The 17,098-nt window shown below is 48.5% G+C and overlaps 1 protein-coding gene across 1 annotated transcript in view; it reads left to right on the forward strand.

Annotated features, from left to right (window-relative positions):
- The window catches only part of lrch3 (leucine-rich repeats and calponin homology (CH) domain containing 3), a 25,999-nt gene extending 8,901 nt beyond the window's left edge, over window positions 1–17,098 (forward strand). The window contains 13 exon segments of the mRNA XM_034148464.1: window positions 538–625; window positions 1,960–2,120; window positions 2,253–2,305; window positions 3,455–3,500; window positions 3,614–3,721; window positions 5,764–5,802; window positions 6,619–6,672; window positions 8,269–8,299; window positions 8,374–8,491; window positions 8,882–8,972; window positions 9,145–9,282; window positions 10,969–11,046; window positions 16,765–17,098. Coding sequence (XP_034004355.1) covers window positions 538–625; window positions 1,960–2,120; window positions 2,253–2,305; window positions 3,455–3,500; window positions 3,614–3,721; window positions 5,764–5,802; window positions 6,619–6,672; window positions 8,269–8,299; window positions 8,374–8,491; window positions 8,882–8,972; window positions 9,145–9,282; window positions 10,969–11,046; window positions 16,765–17,034 — 1,275 coding nt within the window. The 3' untranslated portion in view covers window positions 17,035–17,098.

A 17,098-nucleotide genomic window follows, 5' to 3' on the forward strand; every position in this document is an offset into this window, starting at 1 on the left:
AGACCACACACACACCCACACGCACACACACACACACACACACACGACACACACACACACACACAGACACACCCGCACACACACACACAACACACACAGACACACACACACAGCACACACAGCACACACACACAACACACACACACGACACACACAACAACACACACACACACACACAGACACACACACACACACCACACACACAGACACACACACACACAGCACAACACACACGCACACACACAGACACACACACACACACACACAGACACACACACACACACACACACAGACCACACACACACACACACAGAGAGACACATACAAAGACACTCACTTCCTGTGTGTGTGTGTGTGTGTGTGTGTGTGTGTGTGTGTGTGTGTGTGTGTGTGTGTGTGTGTGTGTGTGTGTGTGTGTGTGTGTGGTGTGTGTGTGTGTGTGTGTGTGTGTGTGTGTGTGTGTGTGTGTGTGTGTGTGTGTGTGTGTGTGTGTGTGTGTGTGTGTGTGTGTGTGTGTGTGTGTGTGTGTGTGTGTAGCCCACAGAGGAGCTGTCAGAGCTGCCTCTGAGAGTCTCTGAGATCAGCAGAGAGCAGAGACAGAGAGGACTGCTGGCCAATGGGACGCGTGAGTTCATTATCACTATTACTACTGTTAGTATTACTGTTATTAACATTGAGACTAACCTGAGACACCCCTTAGACTAACCTGAGACACCTCTTAGACTAACCTGAGACACCCCTTAGACTAACCTGAGACACCCCTTAGACTAACCTGAGACACCCTTAGACTAACCTGAGACACCTCTTAGACTAACCTGAGACACCTCTTAGACTAACCTGACCTGAACCCTCTTAGACTAACCTGAGACACCCCTTAGACTAACCTGAGACACCCCTTAGACTAACCTGAGACACCCCTTAGACTAACCTGAGACACCTCTTAGACTAACCTGAGACACCTCTTAGACTAACCTGAGACACCTCTTAGACTAACCTGAGACACCTCTTAGACTAACCTGAGACACCCCTTAGACTAACCTGAGACACCTCTTAGACTAACCTGAGACACCCCTTAGACTAACCTGAGACACCCTCTTAGACTAACCTGAGACACCTCTTAGACTAACCTGAGACACCTCTTAGACTAACCTGAGACACCTCTTAGACTAACCTGAGACACCTCTTAGACTAACCTGAGACACCTCTTAGACTAACCTGAGACACCTCTTAGACTAACCTGAGACACCTCTTAGACTAACCTGAGACACCTCTTAGACTAACCTGAGACACCTCTTAGACTAACCTGAGACACCCCTTAGACTAACCTGAGCCTCACCTCACCTGAGCCTCACCTGAGACTCACCTGAGCCTCACCTGAGCCTCACCTGAGCCTCACCTGAGCCTCACCTGAGACTCACCTGAGCCTCACCTGAGCCTCACCTGAGCCTCACCTGAGCCTCACCTGAGACTCACCTGAGCCTCACCTGAGACACACCTGAGACTCACCTGAGACTCACCTGAGACTCACCTGAGCCTCACCTGAGCCTCACCTGAGACTCACCTGAGACACACCTGAGACTCACCTGAGACTCACCTGAGCCTCACCTGAGACACACCTGAGACTCACCTGAGCCTCACCTGAGACTCACCTGAGACACACCTGAGACTCACCTGAGCCTCACCTGAGCCTCACCTGAGACTCACCTGAGCCTCACCTGAGACTCACCTGAGACACACCTGAGACTCACCTGAGACTCACCTGAGCCTCACCTGAGACACACCTGAGACTCACCTGAGACTCACCTGAGACACACCTGAGACTCACCTGAGACTCACCTGAGCCTCACCTGAGACACACCTGAGACTCACCTGAGACTCACCTGAGACTCACCTGAGACTCACCTGAGACTCACCTGAGCCTCACCTGAGCCTCACCTGAGACACACCTGTGTTCTCCAGATGCCGAGCTGGAGCAGATAGACTTCATTGACAGCTGTGTGGAGGAGGAGGAGGAGGAGGAGGGGAGGAGTCGAGCAGCAGCAGGTGAAGGAGCAGCAGGTGAAGGAGCCAGCCTCAGCTCCCAGTTCATGGCCTACATCGAGAGGCGCATCACCAGAGAGGTACGCCCACTCATTTCTTCTTCTCATCTCTTGAAGGTAATGACAGCTGTCTCTCCGTCAGAGCAGTGTCTCCTGACTGCAGCCTCCATCTTGTTTCATACATCATATGTGTGTGTGACTTCCTGTCTGCAGGGGTCTCCAGGACACAGCAGCTCGAGGACAGAAGACACGCGGAGACACAGCAGGTAGAAACATCACGGATACACCTGTGATCATCTCACCTGTCTCTCACCTGTCTCTCACCTGTCTCTCACCTGTCTGTCTCACCTGTCTCTCACCTGTCTCTCACCTGTCTGTCTCACCTGTCTCTCACCTGTCTCTCACCTGTCTCTCACCTGTATGTCTCTCACCTGTATGTCTCTCACCTGTCCTCTCACCTGTCTCTCACCTGTCTCTCACCTTCTCTCACCTGTCTCTCACCTGTCTCTCACCTGTATGTCTCTCACCTGTCTCTCACCTGTCTCTCACCTGTCTCTCACCTGTATGTCTCTCACCTGTATGTCTCTCACCTGTATGTCTCTCACCTGTATGTCTCTCACCTGTATGTCTCTCACCTGTCTCTCACCTGTCTGTCTCTCACCTGTCTCTCTCTCACCTGTCTCTCACCTGTCTGTCTCCTCACCTGTCTGTCTCTCACCCTGTCTCTCTCTCCACCTGTCTCTCACCTGTATGTCTCTCACCTGTCTCTCACCTGTCTCTCACCTGTCTGTCTCTCACTCACCTGTCTGTCTCTCACCTGTCTCTCTCTCACCTGTTCTCTCACCTGTATGTCTCTCACCTGTCTCTCACCTGTCTCTCACCTGTCTGTCACCTTGTCTCTCACCTGTCTCTCACCTGTCTCTCACCTGTAGGTCTCTCACCTGTCTCTCACCTGTCTCTCACCTGTATGTCTCTCACCTGTCTCTCTCTAACCTATTTGTCTCACCTGTCTCTCACCTGTCTGTCTCTCACCTGTCTCTCACCTGTCTCTCACCTGTATGTCTCTCACCTGTCTGTCACCTGTCTCTCACCTGTCTCTCACCTGTCTCTCACCTGTATGTCTCTCACCTGTCTCTCACCTGTCTCTCACCTGTCTCTCACCGTCTGTCTCTCACCTGTCTCTCACCTGTCTCTCACCTGTCTCTCACCTGTCTCTCAACCTGTCTGTCACCTGTCTCTCCCCTGTCTCTCACCTGTCTCTCACCTGTCTCTCACCTGTCTCTCACCTGTCTCTCACCTGTCTCTCACCTGTCTGTCTCTCACCTGTCTCTCACCTGTCTCTCACCTGTCTCTCACCTGTCTCTCACCTGTCTCTCACCTGTCTCTCACCTGTCTCTCACCTGTCTCACCTGCAGGAGTGTGGTGGACGGTGTCACAGCGCCCTCTGGTGCCCACAGTCAGGTAACACCTCTCTGTTCACATGGAGCTGCCTAAATAAAATATAAATAAATACAAAATGCTACTTTAATAATATAACTAATATTTGAAATGAATGTGTTTGCTGTGTCCCTCAGAGAGGGGTGGGGGGCGTGGGAGGGGTGGGGGGCGTGGAGCGGGTGAGGCGGGAGGCTCACCTGGCGGCGCTCAGGTACGACGAGGAGAGACAGAAGAGCAAGACAAAGGTACCTTATTATGACCTTTAACCTTTGCAGTGTTTACTAAAAGAACATGTATGTAGGGGCGACCTCACCTCCTCTAGGGGGGACCTCACCTCCTCTAGGGGGGGTCCTCTCTAGGGGGGACCTCACCTCCTCTAGGGGGGACCTCACCTCCTCTAGGGGGGACATCACCTCCTCTAGGGGGGACCTCACCTCCTCTAAGGGGGTCCTCTCTAGGGGGGACCTCACCTCCTCTAGGGGGGATCTCACCTCCTCTAAGGGGGTCCTCTCTAGGGGGGACCTCACCTCCTCTAGGGGGGGACCTCACCTCCTCTAGGGGGGTCCTCTCTAGGGGGGACCTCACCTCCTCTAGGGGGGGACCTCACCTCCTCTAGGGGGGACCTCACCTCCTCTAGGGGGGTCCTCACCTCCTCTAGGGGGGTCCTCTCTAGGGGGGGACCTCACCTCCTCTAGGGGGGACCCTCACCTCCTCTAGGGGGGACCTCACCTCCTCTAGGGGGGGACCTCACCTCCTCTAAGGGGGTCTTCTCTAGGGGGGACCTCACCTCCTCTAGGGGGGATCTCACCTCCTCTAGGGGGGACATCACCTCCTCTAGGGGGGACATCACCTCCTCTAGGGGGGGACCTCACCTCCTCTAGGGGGGACCTCACCTCCTCTAGGGGGGACATCACCTCCTCTAGGGGGGGACCTCACCTCCTCTAAGGGGGTCCTCTCTAGGGGGGACCTCACCTCCTCTAGGGGGGATCTCACCTCCTCTAAGGGGGTCCTCTCTAGGGGGGACCTCACCTCCTCTAGGGGGGGACCTCACCTCCTCTAGGGGGGTCCTCTCTAGGGGGGACCTCACCTCCTCTAGGGGGGGACCTCACCTCCTCTAGGGGGGACCTCACCTCCTCTAGGGGGGTCCTCACCTCCTCTAGGGGGGTCCTCTCTAGGGGGGACCTCACCTCCTCTAGGGGGGACCTCACCTCCTCTAGGGGGGACATCACCTCCTCTAGGGGGGGACCTCACCTCCTCTAAGGGGGTCTTCTCTAGGGGGGACCTCACCTCCTCTAGGGGGGATCTCACCTCCTCTAGGGGGGTCCTCACCTCCTCTAGGGGGGTCCTCTCTAGGGGGGACCTCACCTCCTCTAGGGGGGACCTCACCTCCTCTAGGGGGGACATCACCTCCTCTAGGGGGGGACCTCACCTCCTCTAGGGGGGTCCTCTCTAGGGGGGACCTCACCTCCTCTAGGGGGGTCCTCTCTAGGGGGGACCTCACCTCCTCTAGGGGGGACCTCACCTCCTCTAGGGGGGTCCTCACCTCCTCTAGGGGGAACCTCACCTCCTCTAGGGGGGTCCTCACCTCCTCTAGGGGGGTCCTCACCTCCTCTAGGGGGAACCTCACCTCCTCTAGGGGGGTCCTCACCTCCTCTAGGGGGGACCTCACCTCCTCTAGGGGGGACCTCACCTCCTCTAGGGGGGTCCTCACCTCCTCTAGGGGGACCTCACCTCCTCTAGGGGGGTCCTCACCTCCTCTAGGGGGAACCTCACCTCCTCTAGGGGGGTCCTCACCTCCTCTAGGGGGGTCCTCACCTCCTCTAGGGGGAACCTCACCTCCTCTAGGGAAAATGTGAAATTTCCCTTCATATATTTTTTTTAATTCCCAAACCCTACATTCCTGAGAGATCATTTTTCATGACAAACGTAGGAAAACATCTCGTAGCTTGACAAAGAATGACCAAAATGCCTCTTGAGAGCACGAAGAGACAACACGTTCAACATGTCTCCATTAAAGCCCATTGTAATTTCAGGCAGATATTTCCTCACAGCAGCAGCCGCACACCTTTCTTAAACTGCCAAAAAGGCCACATTATTAACCTGAAAGTACACAAAAATTACACTTCAGATTCTCAACTTCCTTCACATGCTTCACGTTTTGAAATGTCACAGATATCTGTTATCGTTCTTCCACAAAACGTTCACATGTTAGAGGTTCATCTCTCATTCAGAACTATGCAATTAGAGAATTGAGAAACCTTCACTAACTGTTGTTGTTTATTCACAGCCGAACACAACGCAGAGCCCAACAAAGTCAGACAGTGAGGTGAGACCACACACACACACACACACACACACACACACACACACACACACACACACACACACACACACACACACACACACACACACACACACACACACACACACACACACACACACACACCTGGTGCTCTCTCCTGACCTCACCTGGTGCTCTCACCTGACCTCACCTGGTGCTCTCACCTGACCTCACCTGGTGCTCTCACCTGACCTCACCTGGTGCTCTCACCTGACCTCACCTGGTGCTCTCACCTGACCTCACCTGGTGCTCTCTCCTGACCTCACCTGGTGCTCTCTCCTGACCTCACCTGGTGCTCTCACCTGACCTCACCTGGTGCTCTCTCCTGACCTCACCTGGTGCTCTCACCTGACCTCACCTGGTGCTCTCTCCTGACCTCACCTGGTGCTCTCACCTGACCTCACCTGGTGCTCTCTTCAGTACTGAATGTATGTAAGTCGCTTTGGATAAAAGCGTCTAACAAATGACATGTGATGTAATGGGAGAAAGTATTTCTGTCCCAGTGACGTCACGGACTGATACGGAAGTTGTAGTACCGCTGTTTGGCCACTGTGACTACCCGATTTGCACGTCTGCCCGATTTGTACTGCTCCAGCGTGAGTTGTTCCTCCATATATGGCGGACCAACTCGCGCAGTGCGAATCGGGTAGTCACAGACACAACGGATATTTTCCTCAGAGTCCGGCGCACTTCCTTGGGGCTTGGTTAGATCCAGTTTTGGTTGTTTTAGCTCCGCCCACTAGGATTTAGGCCACTCCCCTCCACCTGTTAACCCTCGCCTGTCTGTCTGTCTGTCCTCAGACTGTCTACCCCTCCAGACGCTGCACCCACACAGATGACTCCGCCCTCTTTATGGTAAGGGTTTGGCCACGCCTCCAAAAATCTACTTACAGCTAAAAACGTTAAAAAAAGACACAAAGAAAATAAACTACTTTACTAACAACATCTAAAAAAGTACTGACGGACCATTCAAACAAAATACTAAAAATCACAAATATAAAAAAATATGATCAATAACTGACATCTTGAAAAACACCTGTTAAGCCCCAAAGACCCCCTCGGCGGGTCTTCTTTTTTTTTTTTTTTTCACGACACTGTGTCTCAGGGCTTCTTAATATTTAAAAAACTATGAATGTGTCATACCCTCCTAACGGGAAGAAACTCAGCTAACTGATGATACGAACCATTTTTACCGAAACAAAACACAAGTCTCACAAGAAGGGTCTAAATGAGCCCTGAGCGAAAACATGCTGACGCACTTAGCACAGAACTCTAGCTATACCGATCTATATACTTATCGGATCTGCACACACAAGCTTAGCTAACATCCTGAGATTCCACAGATTATAGAAATATAAGTATCATCACTGAGCGATCAGAACTCGCGACAGGGGAAGCAAATACAGACAACACAGAGATATGCTCACCTTTAGCTGTTATTCTGATCAAAAGTCGTGTTCAATGGCATTAAAACGAGACAAAACGCGGCTGAAGGTTAATCCATAGGTTAATCCATAGGTTAATCCATAGGTTAATCCATAGGTTAATCCATAGGTTAATCCATAGGTTAATCCATAGGTTAATCCATAGGTTAATCCATAGGTTAATCCAATGTGTCTGTCAGTGTCTGTCACTTTGAATAAATGATTGATAATCCATAATTCCATTTTTATGCAAAAATAGGAGAATAAATGTTAGCTGCTAATGGTAGCCACCAGAGTTATCGCAGCTTCCGGTTTTGGCTACGCGTCACTCTCACTCCTTATTTGGTAACGTGTGTGTGTATGTGGAACCTCCCCTCGATTCCATTGGCTCTAGCTGTAAAAAAGAGGTGTCAACCATCAAAATCGAGCAAGGGGGGCCAGAGATATGGAAAATCCACCCAAATGACCCCAGAAGTGGTTTCTTTTTGCTAAACCTCTCTAAAAAGGTCAAATGTCACTTGTTTTGCATCAATCTTGATACAGGGTACTTATTATATGTTGTACTTTGGATTCCTAAAGCTTTTAGTCTACTAACTCATCATCCAAGGGTAGTTTTCACTATAAGTAATGTTTTTTTTTGGACGGACACTATAATTTAATTTTTTTTTACTATGTTCAATCTGAATTTACTTTAAAATAAAAAACATCTATATTGATTCTGACTTTTCTAAATCCAACTCACTTATCATTACTTTGAGAAAAAAGATTATTAATTTTCTCCTTTTAGAAGATATGGGCATTTGTTCTGGGAATGGCATTTTAGAGCCTGAGACCTTGAAAACAGGCTCAGGGCTCAACAGGTTAACAAATCTAAAAGTAAATGTAGTAAAACTAAATCATTATAAAATAAACTAACAACTAAACATTTGAATATTTCACACATGTTGAATCAACCCAACGCTTGCTGCTGGTTTCTGAACATGTTGTTGTTGTTGTTGTTATTATTAATGTGTGTTGTTGTGTGCAGGGAGAGGACCGGGCCGCTCTCTCTCCTACAGGTGAGACACTCTCTCACTCTCACATCTCTCACTCCTTCTGATTGGTCCATTTGACTCATTGATTTTCCTTTCAGCCAATCAGTCGCCTTCCTACCCGAGCCCCGGGGGTGTGGCCTCCTGCCGGACCAATCAGAGGCCGGAGAGCGTCCTGTTCCGCATCGGGCAGAAAGAAGAGCGGAGGAAAGGTGAGGCGTCTCCTCTGTCTCCTTTCCTAACCTCCTCTGTCTCCTTTCCTAACCCCCTCTGTCTCCTTTCCTAACCTCCTCTGTCTCCTTTCCTGACCTCCTCTGTCTCCTTTCCTGACCTCCTCTGTCTCCTTTCCTAACCTCCTCTGTCTCCTTTCCTGACCTCCTCTGTCTCCTTTCCTGACCTCCTCTGTGTCCTTTCCTGACCTCCTCTGTCTCCTTTCCTGACCTCCTGTCTCCTTTCCTAACCTCCTCTGTCTCCTTTCCTGACCTCCTGTCTCCTTTCCTAACCTCCTCTCCTACTGTGAGGAGGGGAGGGGTAAAGAATCATGTGATGCATTCAGGTGGAGGCGCAGAGAGTAGGAGGTGTGTGTGACGGTGTGTGTGTGTGTTTCAGGTGACACTGCTCCACAGGAGGCTCCTCCCCCTCCCCCCCCCCCCCTCCTCTCATTGGAGAAGACGCTGTGCTGGTGGAGCAGCTCAGGAAGGTGAGCTTCATTAGTGTCTTAAATGTATTGATCGTTGCAGAACATCGAGGCGCGTCTGAAGGTGTCTCTACAGATTATTAATGATTGAATGTATTGATCGTTGCAGAACATCGAGGCGCGTCTGAAGGTGTCTCTACAGATTATTAATGATTGAATGTATTGATCGTTGCAGAACATCGAGGCCCGTCTGAAGGTGTCTCTTCCGAGCGACCTCGGCGCCGCGCTGACCGACGGCGTGGTGCTTTGTCATCTGGCCAATCACGTGAGGCCGCGCTCCGTGCCCAGCATCCACGTGCCCTCCCCCGCTGTGGTGAGCCCAGGATCAATACATCATTATTATTAATATTATTATTATTATTATTAATCTTTATTTTTTTATTATTTTATATTATCATATTATTATTTGATCATATATCTTCTTTTTTTTTACTATTATGAATGTATTTTTGTTATCGTCTTTAAAGGTGGGGTAGGTAAGTTTGAGAAACCGGCTCGAGATACACTTGTTGTTATATTCCATGGAATGCTCTTAACATCCCGATAGCAATGAATATCTGAAGTGCTTTGACACAAAATCCATAAATATATATCATCTGTGGAAGCTGTAGTTCTGTAAAAAGCACGACCAATCATCTGAGCCGGCCCGGCTAAAATAACTGGATGGCCTACCTGCCTGTCAGCCTTCCATCTGTGCACAAACTTATCTCGTGCCCTCATTGGTCATGTGCGCGTTCGTGTGTGTTGGACAGTGGCGTTTTTATATGTACAAAAGTGGTGGGGCACAAAAAACGTAGATGTCTATATATAAGCTTCTGCAGTGACGTGCAGTGAGGTTCATGGCTGCTGAGGCACTGGCACTGACTCTTCAGGTTTACACATATTATATTTTGACCTAAACCAAAATATAATATTATTTTCAAAAGCTTTTTTTGTCTGATGCTTCGATTAATTTTAAACGGACAGTTCAACAAAAGGATACCCAAAAAATGTAATTTTATCATTTAAATATTGAATTGTTCTCTCTTAGTAAGATCCCATTTTCAATCAAATGGCGGTCTTACCTTGACTTGAAGATGAAGTCCATTTGCCTATCCTTCTGGACAAACATTTCTATTACTTTTTTGTAAAAGTCCTCCTTATCTTCTTGTAGTTTCAAAAGTCTAAAAAAATTATAAAAGTAGGGTAGACATGTGGATATTATCCGGCTAATCAAAACGTGCATTTATCTAACAGGTACGTTTCCCACAGATCTTATTTCGAGCTATTTTCTAAAATTCTATGGAGAAATCTCATTGCTTTTTTGTCGAGGGAAGCCATGCGCAGCTTACTTCCTGGTTTTAGGACGCGCCCCTGCAGCTCTCTCGTCTCCTCTTCACACAGCACACTTTTCGCGGCACACGTACTTACAGCCAATCAGCTCTGAATGATTTGAGATGACGTATGGTGGGGATGGCAGCTCTGTGCCCCTATGGTCATTATTTTTTTGACACACACATTAAATAGGAAAATACTCTGAGCATGCGCAGTGTAGTTTTTACAGTCACCGTTGACTTCACAGCGAGAGGAAGGGGCATGATCAGGTTTTGTCCCACATGGCTCTAAACAGCTCAATAGGCACACACTGTGACTGTAGACACACTAATTAGAAGAACACAGACTAAAACAGCAATGTACAGACGAATCAGATGATTAAACATGATCTGAAAATATATTTTATATATATATATATTTTTTTTTTGCATTTTTTGTAATCATTATTTGTAATACTTTCTGCTGACACTAGGTGGGGCTGTGCCTGCCCCTAATGACCAGTCGCCACTGGTGTTGGAGGAGGGGCTCTGTAAGGAAGTGGCAGATTTTTTCCGGCTGTGTATTTTCAAATTCTAGCGCACTCGAGCCGGTTTCTCCAACTTACCTACCCCACCTTTAAATGTTGTTATTATTATTGATCCTGAGTGGACCTGCTTGTTCTAACAGTAATCCTGTTTCCCTGCAGCCTAAACTCACGATGGCCAAATGTCGACGAAACGTAGAGAACTTCCTGGAGGCGTGTCGCAGGATCGGAGTCCCTCAGGTAACCTGTCTCACCTGTGGTTAACGTCATGTGATCAGTGACAGCATTTAGATCAGAGTCCCTCAGGTAACCTGTCTCACCTGTGGTTAACGTCATGTGATCAGTGACAGCATTTAGATCAGGGTCCCTCAGGTAACCTGTCTCACCTGTGGTTAACGTCATGTGATCAGTGACAGCATTTAGATCAGAGTCCCTCAGGTAACCTGTCTCACCTGTGGTTAACGTCATGTGATCAGTGACAGCATTTAGATCAGGGTCCCTCAGGTAACCTGTCTCACCTGTGGTTAACGTCATGTGATCAGTCACAGCATTTAGATCAGGGTCCCTCAGGTAACCTGTCTCACCTGTGGTTAACGTCATGTGATCAGTCACAGCATTTAGATCAGAGTCCCTCAGGTAACCTGTCTCACCTGTGGTTAACGTCATGTGATCAGTGACAGCATTTAGATCAGGGTCCCTCAGGTAACCTGTCTCACCTGTGGTTAACGTCATGTGATCAGTCACAGCATTTAGATCAGGGTCCCTCAGGTAACCTGTCTCACCTGTGGTTAACGTCATGTGATCAGTCACAGCATTTAGATCAGAGTCCCTCAGGTAACCTGTCTCACCTGTGGTTTAATGATGTCACCTCCTCAGGTAGAACCAGGTGTGACAGCAGTGAGAGATACAGAGTAAAGATGATCTGACCTGTTTCCTCTTCCTCCTCCTCCTCCTCATCATCATGTTTATTCCATCTCTCCTGAACCATTTTCCTCCAACTAATACAGGACCTGTAGGCCTTGACTTAGTCCTAGTCTTTATCTGGGACTTGTAGGCCTTGACTTAGTCCTAGTCTTTATCTAGTCTTTATCTGGGACTTGTAGGCCTTGACTTAGTCCTAGTCTTTATCTAGTCTTTATCTGGGACGTGTTGGCCTTGACTTATTCCTAGTCTTTATGTGGGACTTGTTGGCCTGGACTTAGACCTGGTCTTTATCTGGGACTTTTAGGCCTTGACTTAGTCCTAGTCTTTATGTGGGACTTGTTGGCCTGGACTTAGACCTGGTCTTTATGTGGGACTTGTAGGCCTTGACTTAGTCCTAGTCTTTATGTGGGACTTGTAGGCCTTGACTTAGTCCTAGTCTTTATCTGGGACTTGTAGGCCTTGACTTAGTCCTAGTCTTTATGTGGGACTTGTAGGCCTTGACTTAGTCCTAGTCTTTATTTAGTCTTTATCTGGGACCTGTTGGCCTTGACTTAGTCCTAGTCTTTATCTGGGACTTGTAGGCCTTGACTTAGTCCTAGTCTTTATGTGGGACTTGTAGGCCTTGACTTAGTCCTAGTCTTTATCTGGGACTTGTAGGCCTTGACTTAGTCCTAGTCTTTATCTGGGACTTGTAGGCCTTGACTTAGTCCTAGTCTTTATGTGGGACTTTTAGGCCTTGACTTAGTCCTAGTCTTTATGTGGGACTTGTAGGCCTTGACTTAGTCCTAGTCTTTATCTTGGACTTGTAGGCCTTGACTTAGTCCTAGTCTTTATCTGGGACTTGTTGGCCTGGACTTAGACCTAGTCTCTATCTGGGACTTGTTGGCCTTGACTTAGTCCTAGTCTTTATCTGGGACGTGTAGAACTTGACTTAGACCTGGTCTTTATCTGGGACTTGTAGGCCTTGTCTTAGTCCTAGTCTTTATCTGGGACTTGTTGGCCTGGACTTAGACCTGGTCTTTATCTTGGACTTGTAGGCCTTGACTTAGTCCTAGTCTTTATCTGGGACTTGTAGGCCTTGACTTAGTCCTAGTCTTTATCTGGGACTTGTTGGCCTTGACTTAGTCCTAGTCTTTATCTGGGACTTGTTGGCCTTGACTTAGTCCTAGTCTTCATCTGGGACTTGTATGCCTTGACTTAGTTCTAGTCTTTATCTGGGACTTGTTGGCCTGGACTTAGTCCTAGTCTGTATGTGGGACTTGTAGGCCTTGACTTAGACCTGGTCTTTATCTTGGACTTGTAGGCCTTGACTTAGTCATAGTCTTTATCTGGGACTTGTAGGCCTTGACTTAGTCCTAGTCTTTATTTAGTCTTTATCTTGGACTTGTAGGCCTTGACTTAGTCCTAGTCTTTATCTGGGACTTGTAGGCCTTGACTTAGACCTAGTCTTTATCTAGTCTTTATCTGGGACTTGTGGCCTTGACTTAGACCTAGTCTTTATCTAGTCTTTATCTGGGACTTGTGGCCTTGACTTAGACCTAGTCTTTATCTGGGACTTGTTCGCCTTGACGTAGACCTAGTCTTTATCTTTATCCGGGACTATTTGGCCTTGACTTAGACCTGGTCTTTATCTAGTCTTTATCTGGGACTTGTTGGCCTGGACTTAGTCCTAGTCTTTATCGGGGACTTGTAGGCCTTGACTTAGACCTAGTCTTTATCTGGGACTTGTTGGCCTGGACTTAGTCCTAGTCTTTATCTGGGACTTGTTGGCCTGGACTTAGTCCTAGTCTTTATCTGGGACTTGTTGGCCTTGACTTAGTCCTAGTCTTTATCTGGGACTTGTTGGCCTTGACTTAGTCCTAGTCTTTATCTGGGACTTGTTGGCCTTGACTTAGACCTAGTCTTTATCTGGGACTTGTTGGCCTTGACTTAGACCTAGTCTCTATCTGGGACTTGTTGGTCTTGACTTAGTCCTAGTCTCTATCTGGGACTTATTGGCCTGGACTTAGACCTAGTCTTTATCTGGGACTTGTTGGCCTGGACTTAGACCTAGTCTCTATCTGGGACTTGTTGGCCTTGGCTTAGTCCTAGTCTTTATCTGGGACTTGTAGGCCTTGACTTAGACCTAGTCTCTATCTGGGACTTGTTGGCCTGGACTTAGACCTAGTCTCTATCTGGGACTTGTTGGCCTGGACTTAGACCTAGTCTTTATCTGGGACTTGTTGGCCTTGACTTAGACCTAGTCTTTATCTAGTCTCTACCTGGGACTCTCTCTCTCTCTCTCTTCTCCTCCTGGATAACTCTCTCTCTCTCTCCTCTCTCTCTCTCTCTCTCTTTTCCTCCTGGATAACTCTCTCTCTCTCTCTCTCTTCTCCTCCTGGATAACTCTCTCTCTCTCTCTCTTCTCCTCCTGGATAACTCTCTCTCTCTCTCTTCTCCTCCTGGATAACTCTCTCTCTCTCTCTTCTCCTCCTGGATAACTCTCTCTCTCTCTCTTCTCCTCCTGGATAACTCTCTCTCTCTCTCTTCTCCTCCTGGATAACTCTCTCTCTCTCTCTTCTCCTCCTGGATAACTCTCTCTCTCTCTCTCTTCTCCTCCTGGATAACTCTCTCTCTCTCTCTCTTCTCCTCCTGGATAACTCTCTCTCTCTCTCTCTCTCTCTTTCTCTGGATAACTCTCTCTACTCTCTCTCTTTCTCCTCCTGGATAATCTCTCATCTATTCCTTCTGTTCTCCTCCTGGATTAATCTCTCTTCTCTCTCTATCTTCTCTCCTGGATAACTCTCTCTCTCTCTCTCTCTCTCTCTTTTCTCCTGGATAACTCTCTCTCTCTCTCTCTCTTCTCCTCCTGGATAACTCTCTCTCTCTCTCTCTTCTCCTGGATAACTCTCTCTCTCTCTCTTCTCCTCCTGGATAACTCTCTCTCTCTCTCTCTCTTCTCCTCCTGGATAACTCTCTCTCTCTCTTCTCCTCCTGGATAACTCTCTCTCTCTCTCTTCTCCTCCTGGATAACTCTCTCTCTCTCTCTTCTCCTCCTGGATAACTCTCTCTCTCTCTCTCTTCTCCTCCTGGATAACTCTCTCTCTCTTTTCTCTCCTGGATAACTCTCTCTCTCTCTCTTCTCCTCCTGGATAACTCTCTCTCTCTCTCTCTTCTCCTCCTGGATAACTCTCTCTCTCTCTCTCTTCTCCTCCTGGATAACTCTCTCTCTCTCTCTCTTCTCCTCCTGGAAACTCTCTCTCTCTCTTCTTCCTCCTGGGAAACTCTCTCTCTCTCTCTTCTCCTCCTGGATAACTCTCTCTCTCTCTCTCTCTTTTCTCCTCCTGGATAACTCTCTCTCTCTCTCTTCTCCTCCTGGATAACTCTCTCTCTCTCTCTTCCTCCTGGATAACTCTCTCTCTCTCTCTCTTCTCCTGGATAAACTCTCTCTCTCTCTTCTCCTCCTGGATAACTCTCTCTCTCTCTCTTCTCTCCTGGAAACTCTCTCTCTCTCTCTTCTCCTCCTGGATAACTCTCTCTCTTCTTCTCCTCCTGGATAACTCTCTCTCTCTCCTCTCTTTCTCCTTGGATAAACTCTCTCTTCTCTCTCTTCTCCTCCTGGATAACTCTCTTCTCTCTCTCTTCTCCTCCTGGATAAACTCTCTCTCTCTTTCTCTCTCTTTCTCCTGGATAACTCTCTCTCTCTCTCTCTTCTCCTCCTGGATACTCTCTTCTCTCTTCTCTGGATTATAACTCCTCTCTCTTCTCCTCCCTGGATAACTCTCTCTCTCTCTCTCTCTCTCTCTCTCTTTTCCTCCTGGATAACTCTCTCTCTCTCTCTCTCTCTTCTCCTCCTGGATAACTCTCTCTCTCTCTCTTCTCCTCCTGGTCTTCTCCTCCTGGATAACTCTCTCTCTCTCTCTTCTCCTCCTGGATAACTCTCTCTCTCTCTCTCTTCTCCTCCTGGATAACTCTCTCTCTCTCTCTCTCTCTCTTTTCTCCTGGATAACTCTCTCTCTCTCTCTCTTCTCCTCCTGGATAACTCTCTCTCTCTCTCTTCTCCTGGATAACTCTCTCTCTCTTCTCCTCCTGGATAACTCTCTCTCTCTCTCTCTCTCTCTCTCTCTCTCTCTTTTCCTCCTGGATAACTCTCTCTCTCTCTCTCTCTCTCTCTTCTCCTCCTGGATAACTCTCTCTCTCTCTCTTCTCCTCCTGGTCTTCTCCTCCTGGATAACTCTCTCTCTCTCTCTTCTCCTCCTGGATAAACTCTCTCTCTCTCTCTCTCTCTCTCTTCTCCTCCTGGATAACTCTCTCTCTCTCTCTCTCTCTCTCTCTCTCTCTCTCTTTCTCCTCCTGGATAACTCTCTCTCTCTCTCTTCTCCTCCTGGATAACTCTCTCTCTCTCTCTTCTCCTCCTCGATAACTCTCTCTCTCTCTCTCTCTTCTCCTCCTGGATAACTCTCTCTCTCTCTCTCTTCTCCTCCTGGATAACTCTCTCTCTCTCTCTTCTCCTCCTGGATAACTCTCTCTCTCTCTCTCTTTTCTCCTGGATAACTCTCTCTCTCTCTCTCTTCTCCTCCTGAATAACTCTCACTCTCTCTCTCTTCTCCTCCCTGGATAACTCTCTCTCTCTCTCTTCTCCTCCTGGATAACTCTCTCTCTCTCTCTTCTCCTCCTGGATAACTCTCTCTCTCTCTCTCTTTTCTCCTCCTGGATAACTCTCTCTCTCTCTCTCTTTTCTCCTCCTGGATAACTCTCTCTCTCTCTCTCTTCTCCCTCCTGGATAACTCTCTCTCTCTCTCTCTCTTCTCCTCCTGGATAACTCTCTCTCTCTCTCTCTTCTCCTCCTGGATAACTCTCTCTCTCTCTCTCTTCTCCTCATCAGCTCACTCTGTTTTGATTTGCTCCTTTAATCCCTTATGTTTTCATGATTACTGTTGTTTTACTCCTTATTTTATTTTTACCATCCGTTGACCCTCCTTTCCGTTGTTGTCCCCCCCCCTCGACCCCCCCCCCCCTCCCTCCATGCTTCTTCTTCTTCGGTGGTGTATGTAGACTCAGCTGTGTCTTCCTCTGCACATCCTGGAGGAGCGAGGGCTCCCCCTGGTGGCTGGGACGGTGGCCGCGCTGCTGGAGCTGGCCCCCCCCCCCGACACCCCGTCACCCCCGGACACCCCCCCAGCATGTAGACCCCCCCCCTCACACACACACACACACACACACACACACTCAGTACAGAAACTGATCCCAGAGCAGCTGACGGAGAGACCCGCTGAACCTGAAACAAACAATAACAAACAACAATGTCATCATAATGCTACGTAAATAAAGAGGGGTAGCAACGAGCTAACTTCATCATAATGCTACATAAACAAAGAGGGGTAGCAAC

The sequence above is a fragment of the Trematomus bernacchii genome, unplaced genomic scaffold (genome assembly GCF_902827165.1).
Source record: "Trematomus bernacchii unplaced genomic scaffold, fTreBer1.1, whole genome shotgun sequence".
Lineage (NCBI taxonomy): Eukaryota > Metazoa > Chordata > Actinopteri > Perciformes > Nototheniidae > Trematomus > Trematomus bernacchii.